Source organism: Zeus faber, assembly GCF_960531495.2.
Source record: "Zeus faber genome assembly, chromosome: 7".
In the NCBI taxonomy this organism is placed as follows: Eukaryota; Metazoa; Chordata; class Actinopteri; order Zeiformes; family Zeidae; genus Zeus; species Zeus faber.
The window spans coordinates 23807139-23822993 of NC_137203.1; the positions used below are offsets into that span (position 1 = coordinate 23807139).

The following is a 15855-nucleotide window of genomic DNA, read 5'->3' on the forward strand; positions in this document are numbered from 1 at the left end:
GGCATTGTTGCATATTCCCTATTAATACCCCAGGTTTGTGACACGGCTGAGATCTTCTGGCTTGGATATCATACAGATATCCATTTCCAAGCCAAACAACTAGTTATTTCTGTATTGGGAATATATGAAAAAATAAACGCCCTTTTACAACTCAAGTAAGCTTTGTATATTGTATAAAAATAAATACTTTCCAATTTTCTCTCTAAGATAATTCAGTATTCTAAAAAAATAGATTTCATAAAGCTCGAAAATAATAATCTTTCACTTACTAATCTGCACTGCTGGGGGAGATAATAAAATATCAGCCCAGAGTCGCAGCCCATGCTATGACCCCCCTACCCCCAAAGCCACCCCCCCTGACCGAGTTTCAAAACCATCCAGCAATATTTACATGACATTTTATTTTTTGAATAAACCGCTTTTCTCTCCCACTGTGAAGATATTGAACTCTTTTCACACAGATGTCATCTTAACCAAAGCTTATTAAAAAGATGGACATCAAAGTTGCAGATGCCTATTTATCTTAAAGCACTCTAATTGGCCACCACAGGCAAAGAGAACAACTAAGTCCAAAATAGCAGGCGCTGAGCTGCTGCCTGGTTAAAGAAGAGGATGTCTAAAAGCCTGTCTGTGGATTCATTGCCAATAAATCCCCAGGAATGGAACCCAGGCTTTTCTAAAGGGTATAGAATTGTGCAAATACATTATGAAATGTGATACCAGTGGTATAGTCTACTTTATTGTAGTGGGTATACTGTGATCATTCCCTCCCAGCCCGGGGGGGGGTTCGCACAGGGCTGTTTTGAGCGGAGTAAATTAAATACATCTTCAATTAAAACACACTGTTTTTATTTGCTTTGTTTGGAGAAAAGATCCCTTTGTTCGCACAGGGCTGTTTTTGAGCTCAGTCAATTAAATACATCTTCAATAAAAACACACCGTTTTTATTTGCTTTGTTTGGAGAAAAGATCCCTTTGATCGCGCCACTGCTCCGCCACGAGAAAATCACTTCAAATGGAAAATGAAAAGCACGGCACAGGGCTACAGCGGAGCAGAGATAGCTCCATTACCGTTACGCATTCACACCACTGCTCTACACTTGCCTGGATTACGGTTAGTCTTAAATAAATTGAAAAGGTAAAATTATTGTCGGACAGTAGCCTAGTTCTTTTGATTTAAGGTGTTTAATGAAAATGAAAAATTGGAAGGTACTCTTTTGAGCGGCTGTGCCGGCCCGTGCTATGCCAAATCGTGACGGGGCTGTGGCATCAGCAAGGTCCCCTGAAAAATGTATTTCATTGCAGTTATACTCTGCCCGGTAAAAAAATAATAATCATAAATAAAATCACTGAAGTGAAAGCTCTGCCATCAAACTTTTGTTACGTATCCTTGCACATTTTTAAGTGGGTATAAGGATATCCTGGAGTTTTCTGTGTGGGTATACGGCATAAACCTGCGTATCACGTAGACTACGCCACTGTGTGATACGGTAAATTAAAAGGAGTGCTTTAGCTAGGAGGGTCGGGTGTCTTTGTTCTGGTATGTTCCCTGTGTTTACGTGGGTCCATTGTCCTGTACCTGACCTGCAACTTCAAAGCCTGCTTGACATCTTTGGGGGTTTTCAACATCAAGAGCTGTGACATGAGGCAGTGCACCATGAAAAGGTCATACAGTGGAGTGGCTGCGAGCGAATTGAGATTACATTTTGCTAACTCCATATATAGGAAAAGGTTTGTTGTCGTTTTTTATTTATTTTTATTCTTTGCCGCAGTGGATTTACTTTTTTTTTTTTTTTTTTTAGCAAGGGTCACTCGCCTTCACACCCCACATGAGCCCGGGGTGAATAATGCACTATGTTTTCCACTCAAGTGGGCAATAAAAACAAAAAAACAAAGTCATTAATTGCCCACATACAGAAACCAAATGCCATCACGAGCCGGCGCTCTTATTAACCTGGCACCTAATTATCTGCCTCCAGTCTGAGTCCTGACAAGCCCTGCTGTCTGAACCCTCCGCTCTGGTTGTGTTGTGTTGTGTGGTGCCGGGTGGTGCTGCGTTGTATTGTGTCAGCACGCGCTGTGGCCCGGCCCAGCCAGACTGCTGGCCCGCCAAGATGCCATTAGGTACCGTGAAGACAAAAGCCCTCGGCAGCAGCGAAAGGTTCCCCCCCGGTGCGTGCGGCCACTGTGTTCCTCCTGTTAATGCCTTCCCTTCCAATTAAATCTGCAACTGTTAATTATCGTAATTATGAGAGAGAGCTCCCCGCCATATCCTCCTCCGCCCCCGCCCCATGCCGGTGTGGGGAGACGCTACGGGAGCTGTTGTGCTGCTCCAGTGAAGCCCTGTAGCGAGGAACTGAAAGCAGGGGGTGCGGGGATGAGGCGACGCCGATGACGGGGGTGACGTGACGGAGACTGCACGGTTCATCTCGGCTAACTGAGAAAGTCACAGCCGACGGCCACGCCTGCGGTCCAACTCATTAAGTGGTTTGTAAAAATACAGGCTGGGAATAATTAGCACCAAATAACCTTTTATGTTGTTGTATTGTTCGGTAGGTATCACACAGCGCAGAAAGAGGAGTATCGCTGTGGTCGGCGTAGAATAAATTGACTCATCAGCAGAATTGAGGGCGGCCATCTACAATGAGCAAACATCAACTCCTTTTTTCGATAAAAAAAAACAAAGCCATTGCTTTCCATGGGTTGATTCACTTCCTCTCGTGTTGGGAGTGAAACCCTTTTCCTGCCGTGTTCTTTGGGGGGCGGGAAGGCGACGCTGGCGATGGATCTGATGTGAAGCCTTGAGTATAAAGGTAGCTGATAAAGGCCGGCTGCCCGCTCGTTCCCACATCCTCTCTGGCCTGCTTCTGTCACAAGCTGTTGCTCAGCCCGGGCCTGATCCGCCAGGCTCGCTTTGCGCCGTGGCTCCTTAGATCTAGCGAGCGACCCGCGGCGCCGAGTGCACCGCGCCTGCAGAAACGGTCGCCTTCCCCAACCCATGTTCAGGTGCATGCGAATTCAGAAAGAACGCGAATGTTCATCCTTTACTCACCCCCTTCAACCTACTGTTCAAATAAATGCTTCAAAGGTGCCCTTTTTATATATATATATATATATATATAGTGTGTTATGGCTGCCCTGCAAGGCAGACACAGTGAGGAAGGGATGCGTCTCTGTAATTTTGGACCCAAATTCTCTTCTTCTTTAAGAGACACTGAAGGAAGGAGCAACTCCTTCTGCTCCAGGCGATGCAGCCTTTTCGTGGATACACTGCAAAATCTAAATGATGGACTGTCAACTCTCTTGCAGAAATGCCACTGCAAAGAATAATCTCTCTGGCAGTGGATCATGGTTGGCTGTATGCTACCAATGCTGTTTCTTTGTTTATGCGAACATGTAGCCTTTGCGCACACATGCACGTGCGCGGTCGCACACACATGCACACACGCATACATAAACCAAAATGCCTGAAGCCTAAATCCTTTCTTTGGGAACTATACGGTAAAAAAGCTGGGATTAATAACCTGAATATCATTATTTCCCTTCACTCTAGCCTTTAAAATAATGTATGTTTGGCTGACTTGATGTCTGGATGAAGCCTTGCCTTTATATTTGTCTGGTTGTCTGTGTGTACAAGACCTGCTGTGTGACCTGGTTTCGTGCAATCTCCATCTTCTAATTAGGAGGCTGCAGAAAGGCTGGAACGAGCGAAGGAGTGATTAGTTGCCTTTGGGTATTTCATAAGTGGCTTTCAGTGCCACATTTGCATTATTTGCTTGGGGTCTGAATAACGAATCAGCCTACCTTTGCAGCAAATTGAGGCTAGCAGCTAAAGACCATCAATAAATGAAATATGAACCAAAACATAAAACCACCGCAGACTAGCTCTGGTGGAGAATTCCACTCACAGTTCTGGTCCGGCGTGTTTTCTTTGCATCAAAATGATCGGCTAATCATTACTCACGTCATGTTTCGCAGAGACACAGAGCAACCGGTTGGATACAGGGACTATAGGAGTGTCTAAGTGAATTCTAGTGGCGGGTGTGAACCATGTGGGGCCCCATATTGAAGCCCCATGCTGTACGTGTCCTGTAGGGTCAGTCAGTGTGCTGATCTGTAGCGGAGGTCCTGTCCACTCATTTGGCCGGCCTCCCCGACCGCTGCGTGCGGCCGCCACGGCCCGGCCCGGTCAGCCATCACCGCGCCACTTGGCCGGTTGCCCACACAGAGCCTTTGAGGGCAAAAAAAATAAAAATAAAAAACACAAAAACAAAGCAGGGGCTCACCCATCCACACACACGGACACATATACACATGATCACAGCGAGTGACAGTGCCTCTTGTTTTTTCTTACCCGGCACTCCCACCCTCTTTCAGTCTCCTTTCATCCTCTCTCTCCGCTCTGTCATGTTGCATGTCACTTCCCACAAATGTCACTGCCACCGTAGGACGGTGATTAATTTTGGTTTGCTTGGCAAAATGTCTTCAAGATGTTTGTTTGGGTTGTCACCCCCCCCCATACAGCACCCCCCCACCCCACCCCACACACACACACACACACACACACACACACACGGGAGTCGCAGGTCGGAAAAAGTGGCCCGGCCCCGCACCCCCTTCACCCCGCTGTCAGAGCCCTCTCTCTTTAGCGGAGTGGAGTGCATCATCATCAGGGGACAAAGGCTACCTGAACTGACAGAGATCTTCTTCTCTGGCCGTTGCCCCTTTTTGTCACCCCCCCGCCCCTGCACACGCTGTCTGTTTAGAGTGTGCTGGTGGTGTATGATGGGAGAAGTCTTGACCCAGCACTGGGGGGGGGGGGGGGGGGGGTTGCAACACTTCACTGTCAGCGCGGCTGATTAGCTTATCACTCACAGCACCGGGGAGGAAACACATCATTCCAGACAGGGATTTCCCAGTTTAGGGCCGATCCCACGCCTTTATTTATTTATTATCATTTTTTTTTTACACTTCATATTCACACTCATACCCTCCTGCATCTCGGTGCCACGGACATCAGCCATCCCGAACGAGTACTACTAAGTAGCTAAAGTACTGTATCCAGTGTTTTACGGAAGGGGAATAGTCCTGGAGAATGTTTTCCTGCTCTTTCAGGTGGAGAGCAAATGCCTTTTTGCATCCGTGGGCACAGCTATTAGTACTGTCAAAAGGAGAGGAGGTTTTTTTTCTGTCTGGAGAATAGAATGATTTTCCTTCAGAATTACACGTTATTATTTTCAGCTCAATCAACGACGAGAACGCGGCAACACAAAAGTGCCAAATTTGCCTCAGCTTCCCTGCCGTGTGGTATCAGGTATGGTAATTATTCTGCCATTAACATTGGGAATAGCTAATGTGTATTAATGTGTTAATGGCATGTTAATTACTGTACATGCTTGAGAGAGCCCACGGGCGTTCTCTGATTCTTTGTGCCAAGTGGATGTAGGCCAAGCTTAAAAAAGACTTTAAGAACATCAATGAAAGAGGATCTTAATGTTTCATTTGTCAGAACAAAAGATTTTCAATGGTAATTTGATTCAGCTCCATGCTCCTGGAGCTTGGGAGTCACTGATCCAGGCGCCATGACAAAGGAGATGATATGAAGTCAAAGGAGGCATGGAACAACTCTGTAGTGACACTGGGCTCTTTGTGAAATGGATACTTGGGGCTCGATGTAGTCCCCAGTGTGCCGCTCTGCTCTGGCAGAGGGTTTTAATAACACGGTGGATTAGAGAGCCTCGGATCCGGATCTGCCGGGCCGGAGTTTAGGGCTCATGTTGGGAGCCTCAGAACCCCCCCCCCCCCCCACCCGCTCAACCATATACCCCACAGCTAAGAGAGATGACCTTTACAAATTATTGGCAGAAAATAAATTCTGCTTCGATTAGTTAGCTTTTGGAGACCTTTGCGGATCAATGCAATTAGATGAACAGCGTGTCGATGGAGCCGTCGGATAGGAAAAGGGGCTTGCGGGAGGTCAGTGTTAGGTGCATCCAACTGTGTTTTGGAAACCACGCCTCTCGCTGTGCCACGACGTGCATCATCAAATATTGTTAGGCATCGCCACGGATCAGCGCCACCAATTTTATATCCCACTTGGTGGGATGGTTTTACCATCTCAAAATTGCATAATACAAGATAAGTGTCATGGGGCAAAAAAAAAAAAAAAAAAAAAAACCAACAAAAATAACCACCTTGTTCAAGCTAGAAATAAATAAAGAAAAGCAGCAACAGTGCTGGTGAGAAGGCGTGCTGTCTTCCTCCTGACAGTGCAGAGTGCAGCGCGATGAGGTGGGGAGTGCAGAGGGAGCGGGCCACATTAACCCAGTGGGGCTCTGCCTTTATGGCTCTCCTGCCCACACTTCAGCAATGAGAGTAAACAAGTGGCGGGCCAAAGGTCAGCTAAGCCCACGGAATGAAAGAGGGCACAGGGGTGGTGCTGCGGGGAGAAAAGGGGTGGGAGGAAAGGAGAGCAGCCCCGAGGCGCTGCTCAGATCCCTGTCAGGGCTTCAAGCAGGGAGTGATGTACGATACCAACAGCCCCCGAACCGGAAATGATTATAAGCAGAGAACAGGAGGGAATCGTGGCTAGAGAGAGGGGCCGCATTGTCTTTATCTGTCAAATTTGTTATTTCCTTGGATCAGATACTGACAGTGAACCTGTAAAAAATGAAAAGGAGAACCACCGCTGACTGATAGGAATAGATTAATCATGGTGTCTGTTTTGTCTCAACCGTGGAGGCAAAATGAGGAACGATCACACAGGCAGCTCTTTTCTCTCAGTATGAACTACTCTCCCTGTACTATATTCCTTGTTGTTGTTGTTGTTGTTATTATTAATAATAATAATAATAATTATGATATTACAAATATTACAACTTATAATAATAATAAATCAGATATAATATATTATTTATCAACATACAGAATAATAATATTAATAATAATAAACCACTAATATAATATACTACTAATGATAATCATATTTATAATAATAATAATAATGATAATGATAATAATAATAATAATAATAATAATAATAATAATAATAATAATAATAATAATAATAATAAAGCTGTTCATAATTTAAGTTGTACCAGATTGTTCCCGCTTAAATCTCTAGGCCCCGAGGCTTTACCAAGGTGACACCGCAGCACATATATTCCTTGTGCCAAGATTAATCCCACTCCGACTGTGGATGTGGATTAAAGCTTACTGTGGTGTCCAAACTTGTTTTAATACCCATATCATCAGACAAAAACAGGATAAAGATTTGAGAAGGCGAGCGGCATTGCAGTGCTAGAACGCTACTATGGCTTTGGAAGTTACTATACAGATTTGTCAACCACACAGCAAATTAAAGATACTATCTTGCCAAAGCCTATTTTGTGGAAGTTGTGTGATGACGCCGAGGTTAGACAGTAAATCCACAATCTCTGCAATCCTCCAACTTAAAGTATTTGATGCAACAATGGAGAGAGGGAAGACGAGAGCAGGAGAACTGGAGTGAAAATAAGTTTGCGTTGTTTCCTGATTGTGTTTGGTATTTCCTATACGTCGGTATTAGGCGGACACATGAGTAAATAAAGACTAGAGATTATGTTCTGTGAGTGAGAATACAGCCTTACACAGCCGGTTCTCCATTTTAACAGGTGCAGGAGGGCAGCGCTGCTGTCGCACTTGTTATAAATGGCCCTCGATAGCTGCCGTGGCACAAATACACCCTGGTGGACTCCTGCAGGGCCGTGCTCTTCGCCGGGCAGCGCAGTAATCATTTTTATCCCGTTGATTTCCCAAATAGAAATGGACACGTATGATAAAAACGTCAGGGCCACTCCACATGTCAGTGGCCTAACAGGATTACATGTCACTTTCTAATGTCTCTGCCTGTTTTCCCCTTTAACTGTGAACGGCCACGTTATTGCGCACAGGAACTTTGATGGTAATATATGGTAAGAGACAAGTAGCTCTTTATGGCCTGTGATTATTTGGTTTGAATGAAACCAGTGATTTATGCCCATTTAGCTGAAAAGCCCTGTAAATTCCCCCAGCTGCATTTCCCCTGGATAGAGAGTGAGTGAAGTGAAAGTGACAACTGGGTTTGGTGTGGAAATGTTCACCGCATCCCAGAGTTATATTTAATATACCTGACATGAAAAACGTACCCACCTACTTACCACCACCCGCAGCACAAAAGAAAACGCAGCTCGGTGAGCTCACGTTGAATCAAAGCGTGGGCATAAATACTGGATTAGTAAGTATGAGCCATAGTGGCAGACACACCGCCAGCTATTAAAACGAATGTGGAGATATGTAGCCGGGCATCTGGTCGGTCAACATTTGAATCATCTGCTGAATTGTTTCAAGCTGTAGAAACTGGAAGGGAAAAGGGCCCTGCTGGTCCAGAACGAGTGGTTGGGGAGGGCTGCGATGTGCATGAGGGTTAGTGTAGCGGTGGCATATTGTCCACATGGATGGCTTGGCTCTGCCAGCCTGATGGAGCCTTGTCCAGCATCTCAATGTCTCCAACACAAATGGCCACATTCATCCACTCCTCTCAGACCATTACACCTAAAAGACACCAAGCCAGCCGATCCATAAATAGAGGAAAATGTGTTTTTTAGTCACACCGCTGTTGAGCAAAAACACTGAAAAAAAAAAAAAAAACACAAAAAAAAACAAAAAACTACGAGAGATATGAGATATGATTCATTCGTTTTAGAAAGAAATAGAGTGTTCCAAGGAAAAAGTTTTGCGGTGTTTGCTCCCATGGAGGTGGCTGCGGCATCGTGAAACACAAAAGAGCCTTTAATGTTCTTATTTTCAATCCAAAGCTGGGCCATATCTTAATGAAGCTGTAATGAGCTGTTGAAAATCCCTGAACTGCAAGGGGATTATTGAATTGAAACAACCCTGGTCGTCATAACGTCTGAGTGGCCGGTCGGTGTTTCACTGCCCATTGAGCGGAATTTTTATCCCCTTTATTGGGCTGAATCACAGGAGCCCGCCTCGGTTGTAATTCAGACTCTTCAGGCAGTTTTCCGGTCCGCTTTCTGTAGCCGGGCTGCATTCACAGTGCACTGGAGTGTGCACATACAGTAATGCTAAACGATGGCTGATAAGGACTCGCTGACAGATTGTCTATACAGAACACCAGAGGACACTCTGCGCCCTCAGGTTCTGATAACAAAAGCAGAAGAAGTGGGTGACGTTTTTTTATTTTTCGTTTTTGCGCAGTCTTTTAAAAGTAGTCTTTATTTTTATTTTTTTATTATCAAGTCTATTATTATCTTCTAGGCGCGCGCTCTAAAATTAGGAATGCAGAGCGACGCGGGACCTCTCGAGGGCGACAGTGAAAAATAAAACAAAGCCTGACTTTCTGAGAGTTTCCCCGTGTTTACAGTGTCAGAGACGGAGGAGCTTACCGGAGCTATAGTTTTCTGTTTAGCATCCTTTCAGGGAGTGGAAGTGCCACTTCACCATTGAGCATTTGTCAGTTTATGGATGTTGCTGTCATGTCAGGGTGTGCAGGGTGTGCAGCGCAGTGTGTTAATAAAAAGGGAACAGACGTAGACATGGGCGACAGGAGCACGATGCTCACACACGGGAGGCACCGAGTGCTTGTCAGCGGGGGGACTCTCGATGCTATCGCAGGAGCTGCACAAGAGGCTCTATTAATTGTCCTTGAGAGTTGTTCATCTGCCGAGTTTTAAAACCGCATCTTGGAGTTTGACCTCATGACATGAGCTTGATTAACTAGATTGTCTGCTGTATAGTGTGAGCATATGATGGTTTTCTGGTACACCTCACCACTTTTTAATCTATTTAAATGTTCTATGTGCGGTTGTTTTATTCTGATTACATGATTTTGTTCCGTTTAATCAATATTTATTATTTTACCGTTTTGCCTTTGTGTATTGTGATGCATTTTGAGCATCTTGATTGATTTAAAATTATGATAATGGATTACATTATTATTGATTCATCTGAGTTGCTATGGTAGTAGTTAGCAATAGCATTAGCATAATTAGCAATAGCCTTAGATTTAGATTAGATTTCCTTACATTATTATCATTTATCCATTTTATTTATTACGCAGCTCTGCAGAGTTCTCGATTGTGATCGGTCAATTATGGACATCGGTGGTCAGTCATTTCTGAATAATGACCGCTGTCCGTTAACAACGACCTTTACCACTGGAAACCAGTTCTCTGCCTGTATTCACTTCACATGCTTCGCATAAAAATGCTAATGACAACACTAGCAAGCGGAAACGTTGCGACGCTACATAGTAACTGCTATGGAAGTCCTGAAGCGATGAATGTGGATATGTTCAATTTCACATTAATAACAGTAAAACAGGTTAGATGAAGTGTTGTTATGGACTGTTTTTCTCTGTGGCTCTTAAATAAGGCATACAAGTAAATCATTTCAAATCAATATTATGTCCAATATATTATTTTATTTAGTAAGTAGCTTTGTAATCAGCGGAATAATGCACATCCAGCATTATCGTAAAATAACCCTGACAGTTTGATCACATCCCTTTCATATTGTATTATCTTTGCTTGCTATACATTTCAATTTATTTTGGTCAAGTCAGTGGACCGGAGTAACCAAACCTTTCCCCTTCCTCTTTGTCGTGGCAGGTCTCAGCATCCGCGGTGCCCAGGAGGAGGATCCTCCCGACCCGCAGCTCATGCGTCTGGACAACATGCTGCTGGCGGAGGGCGTGTCGGGACCGGAGAAGGGCGGGGGGTCTGCCGCAGCCGCGGCCGCAGCTGCCGCCTCAGGGGGGGCTGCCGACAACTCCATTGAACATTCCGACTACCGGGCCAAACTCACCCAGATCAGACAGATCTACCACACGGAGCTGGAGAAATACGAACAGGTGAGGAGGAAAACAGGAGTGAAAGCTGGCACGAAAGTACGCGCAGTCTCTTTGCAGAGCACCTTAAGCCTTCCATGCAGCACAGCACAGAGGCATTATGGGTAAAAAATAGAAGGTGTGTAACACTGACGCCTCAGCAAGCTGGCGAGGTAAATTAGACTAATTTACTCTGTGCACTTTAAGAGAGGCGGGAGGGACTTTACCCGAAGTGAATGCATCTTTCTTCGGGGTGTTTTCAGGTTTTAATTATCTAAATGTAAATACTTAACGAATTTTACTCAGAGTAATGAGCTAAAGTGTGCACTACGTAAATGAGTTATTCTAATTAATCATGTATGAACTACTGGTTTAACGAAAAGCTGTTAAAATTTTCTCTCCGCATTAGGCCTCAGCTATATTGCAAATCAGCATCAGTATTCATCCTGTAGATGACTTCACCTATTATGTCATCCCAGTAATATATAAACACAGTTCACTCTAGATGCATTTAACAAGGAGCCCAAGCATGTGCTGAGCATTAAACCCATATGAATAAAACTGCATTCCACCGACTATGACTATTTAGAGCGTTTTACGGTGAGAAAAAAGATCCTCCAAAAATCCGAGGTAACTTTTGAACGTGAGTTCTTCCAGCGTGCGAAGATGACGACACTGAGTTTTGCTCCGTCTCTCTCCCCCTCTCCCTTGGCAGGCGTGTAACGAATTCACGACCCATGTGATGAACCTGCTGAGGGAACAGTCTCGCACGCGGCCCATCTCGCCCAAGGAGATCGAGCGCATGGTGGGAATCATCCACCGCAAGTTCAGCTCCATCCAGATGCAGCTGAAGCAGAGCACCTGCGAGGCTGTCATGATCCTGCGCTCCAGATTCCTCGACGCCAGGTCAGTGGATTGGAATTCATTTTGTGTGGGTGGTGGTAGCGTGCACCTTTTATTACTTACTTCTGACCCGTATACACGGAGCCGGTGTGGAAGGTAATTCTAAGGCCGCGTGCAGGTCTGTTATTTGTTTTGTTTGGCACACTGCACACCACACAAGTATTGTGGACGATGCACTATTTTCATTATGTGCATGTTCGGCCCATGATCCATTTTCGAGACAATCACGGCCCCAACACCTGAGAGCAGTTAGGAGCAAATGAAATGGGGGGGCCGACTCATGTGTAATGGATGGCGGGGAGGTCATCGGCAGGTGCTCCGGATTCCTCTAATCGTTAACAGTCCGGGCCAAAGCGAGCCGAGCGGAAGCACATTCGCTGCCCCTGCGAAGTGCGGCAAACAAGGCAAAAATAAGCAAATGCTCAACAACACGATAAGTAGTGCCCTTGGGAGGGAAGGGGGACCCAGATCTAGTTAGAGTCGTGCTTGTTTTCTACTGGAGATCCCCGGGGCTGTGGCACTTCAGGAACAATGCTCAACTGTGCATGCCGTGATTTCTATAATGCACCGAGATGCACTCCGACTGGGCTTTAGCGCTCCAGCGCCAAACCCACCCATCCACTGCACTAAACTCCACACATTACACGCTTGGACTGGAGATTGGAGACCAACAGACCAAATTAAACATTGTGTGTGTTGTTTGTGTGTGTGTGTGTGTGTGTGTGTGTGTGTGTGTGTGTGTGTGTGTGTGTGTGTGTGTGTGTGTGTAAGTGCTTATGTGTGTTTATGTGCTTGTCAGTTTATTGGTCAGGGTAGGGCCTTTTGTGCGTTGATGAGACTCTTGGAGCAAGACCCAATACACTGCTCCTGGGGGCCGTTACGGAGCTCATTCCTCATTATTTTCACCATTTATGTGTGAGATTGATTGTGTAATTTGTCCAGTCCAAATGGATGGGTTAATGCCGGGCACCACTAATAAGCCCACGCTTCGGCCTCTCTCTCTTTGTTTTGCTCGTCACTCAGGCGGAAAAGGAGAAACTTCAGCAAGCAGGCAACGGAAATCTTGAACGAGTACTTCTACTCACACCTCAGCAACCCCTACCCCAGCGAAGAGGCGAAGGAGGAGCTGGCCAAGAAGTGCAGCATTACAGTTTCCCAGGTGGGTAGCGCTCTTCTTAACTGGTGGCTGGTGGGTAATCAGGGTGGAACAGGCCAAAGCCCTGGGGGAGAGGGGGGATAGCTACCGTAGGTCACAGTGCTGAGACACACCATGTCCTTACCTAACCTTGACATTGTGACTGGTTAATGATGCTTCAGTCAGAGCGGGGCCACAGGGAGGGGAGGTCCACATCAGCACGGCCTCAATCAAAGCTCTACGCTGGCCTTCTCTAGCCGCCCCACGCCGGCTCCCTTGCCATTTCCTCTCTCATTCCCATCCACCATGTGTGCTCTTCTCTGTTGCCCGCTCAGTCGCCTAGAGGACAATTAAGTGATAAATAAAAGACAAAGACCCGTCAATTCGCTTTGAAGGGTTTCGAGAAAACAAACCCCTTTAAAAACATTAGATGTTACAGGCCAGCCTTTTCGTCTTAATTTGAGTGACAGTGTATTTTATATGTAATGGTACATAGTAATTCACATTTCATATTTTACTTTGGTTTCTACTCCCCCCGCTTGACATACAAAATAGTCTCCTAGTCGGGAAAAACCTGAAGGCAATACCACCTCACGCCCAATCCCCACATCCAAAAGTATGAATATCATTTATGACAGTGCTTTGCAGTGCCAATACTATAGAGACTTTTTTTTTTTTTAACCCTATTGTACCCTTTATGTTTCCCTGGTCGTCCAAATTCAGATGAACGTTACTTGAAACGTTACATTAAATTATTTATATACAGTACAATGTTCTGGTTTTGTTGTGGGGGCGGGGTGTTTGAGGGGGTTATATTGAGTGTAGTCGTGAAGAGTCAGATACTGTAAAAGCCCATTCTTTTTTGCCTTCAGGGGGTGGGAAGCACCATCACAGTATCACAGGTATGTCATGACTTCTCCTGATCCACTGTTTTCATTCTTTTGTACCTCTTTGTTTCCTGTATGTGACCACACAGCCCCCACCCCACCACCACCACCTCACCCTACACAATTCAATGCTAATGTTATCCCGATTTACTGCACATGTTTGAATCAATGAAAAAGCTGTTTTTTTTAAGCATTTACATTATCCCTTTTAAAGTACTTCTGAGTAGACCCTGTTTTTTTAGAAGACCCCCCCGTCACCACAATGTGTGTATAACTTTGTTACATGCTATACATATATATTTCTTTAACTCATGATTTATCACATTGAGCATTATTTCTGTTTGCCTTAGTGCCTCCTCTTCTAGTTGTGTCCTCTACAACGACACTTTTTTTTTTTTTTTTTTCTGTTCGTTTCCCCCCCCCCTCTTTCTTTCTCTCCTCTCCTCGTTCAGTTTGTGCTTTATGGTGGTTTAAGGAATGAGCGCTGACCCTCACAAATGGAACTCCACTCTCTGTTCCCTGAGTGCTTCACTAAGCAAGACACTGTACGAGTTCCCACGAGCTCAAATCAGTCTACGCAGAAATTAGAGGGCTTTTAAAAACTCACTTGGAACTCATCTCAAGCCCCATTAGTGGCGGTGTGCGCTCCTCCTTGGTGAGCGGAGGGCACGGCAGACATTCTTATCGACTTATCCCGAGCACGTTGGCTCGTTTATAAGCGGGAAACAAAGTCTGAGGGCCAGCAGGAGGCTGGCAAAGTACGCGGCAAAGTGTGATATCACTCGAGCAGAGCTGTGATCACTCTTGGATTCGCGCTGTAGCTATTCTTGATTTCTCAATTTGGTAAAAAAAATTTTTATAAAAGTGGCTATTTATAACCCTCAAACTCTTCCATGCCCTTGGGAGATGGAACAAATTGTTCATGTAATAACTCAATGTGAATTTCTTGACTATATAAATCCGAGCTGAGATAATTCAACAGAGGCGCACGGACAGACAATGTGACGTTAAATACCTTGTTCTGCGGGTAGAGGGCGGGACAGACGGCGGCTTTCTTGCGCTGGTACCATTTCTATCGCATGAGAAATCAGGCTAGTATGCTAGTAGTAGGCTAGTATGTTCATCCTCTTTAAAGTGCTACACAGAAGACTAAAGCTTCACCGACAACCTTTAAATGGAGAAAGAAAACAACAAGAACTGCTTTGTATGCATTGTATACGTCCTGATTTTTCTTTTTTTTTTTTTTATCTGACATGGTCATTCGTCAAGCAAACAGCATCTCTTTCACTTAAATAAAGTGTGTCTGCCGATTTATAGCGACAGCAAGGTGTGTTGGCCGTTATTATTTCATTGCAAAAGCCAACGCCTTCCTCAATGCACGGAGCAGAGTTTCCCTGTCACTTTGCATGTGCTGTGTCGAGCTGCTGAACCAAGGCATGAGATCAAATGGCTGTGGTTTTTGTCAGGGTTTGTGGATGTGTCAGAGGCCATCAATTATATAATCTCCAGACAGGCAATAGGAACAGGACACTGCAGGGCACAGAACGCAAGCCTCTTATTAGAACTGGAACGTAACATCTGAACGCTGAGGGGAATTTGCATCACGATAGAATGCTACTAAATTTGCTGGCGTCGTTCTTCTAACCGCGTGACATGTATCAATATTTCACATCGTTATGGATTCAGGAAAAAAGGAAGCCATGGTTCTGTATTAAGTATTGATGCACTGTATTTAATTGAGTTAGGGAGACCACCTTTTGTGTAACCGCGGTTAAGTCAGATAGAGGTGTTTTGTAAAGTGGATCCCCTGTCGTTATTGAGATCTGAGAAAGATCATGCACTGCCGTTCATTGCGATTGAAAAAAATGATAATAATACAAAAAGTCCATTGACCTGAACTTGGTGGGAATATTTGAATTATTAACCAGGGTTCCAATGGCTTCTCTGGTGGGGGAGCAGAGAGGGAACTGGTGTCGTGTTCTTCCAATGAGCCTGCGCAGTCATTATACAATCACTGCCTTTGAGGCTGCTGAGGTCAGGTAATTCAGTCCCGCGACCTGCTTC

At 45.1% G+C, this 15855-nt stretch overlaps 1 protein-coding gene across 3 annotated transcripts in view; it reads left to right on the top strand.

Moving 5' to 3' along the window:
- Nucleotides 1–15855, top strand: part of pbx3b (pre-B-cell leukemia homeobox 3b) — a 57249-nt gene that overhangs the window by 34486 nt on the left and 6908 nt on the right. Inside the window, exons 3-6 of one of the 3 annotated variants that reach the window (XM_080003410.1) lie at nucleotides 10649–10890; nucleotides 11582–11772; nucleotides 12793–12928; nucleotides 13777–13806. In XM_080003410.1, coding sequence (XP_079859536.1) covers nucleotides 10649–10890; nucleotides 11582–11772; nucleotides 12793–12928; nucleotides 13777–13806 — 599 coding nt within the window. Of the gene's footprint in view, nucleotides 1–10648; nucleotides 10891–11581; nucleotides 11773–12792; nucleotides 12933–13776; nucleotides 13807–15855 lie in introns of all 3 variants that reach the window. The other 2 variants (XM_080003411.1, XM_080003412.1) reach the window with 2 other exon arrangements.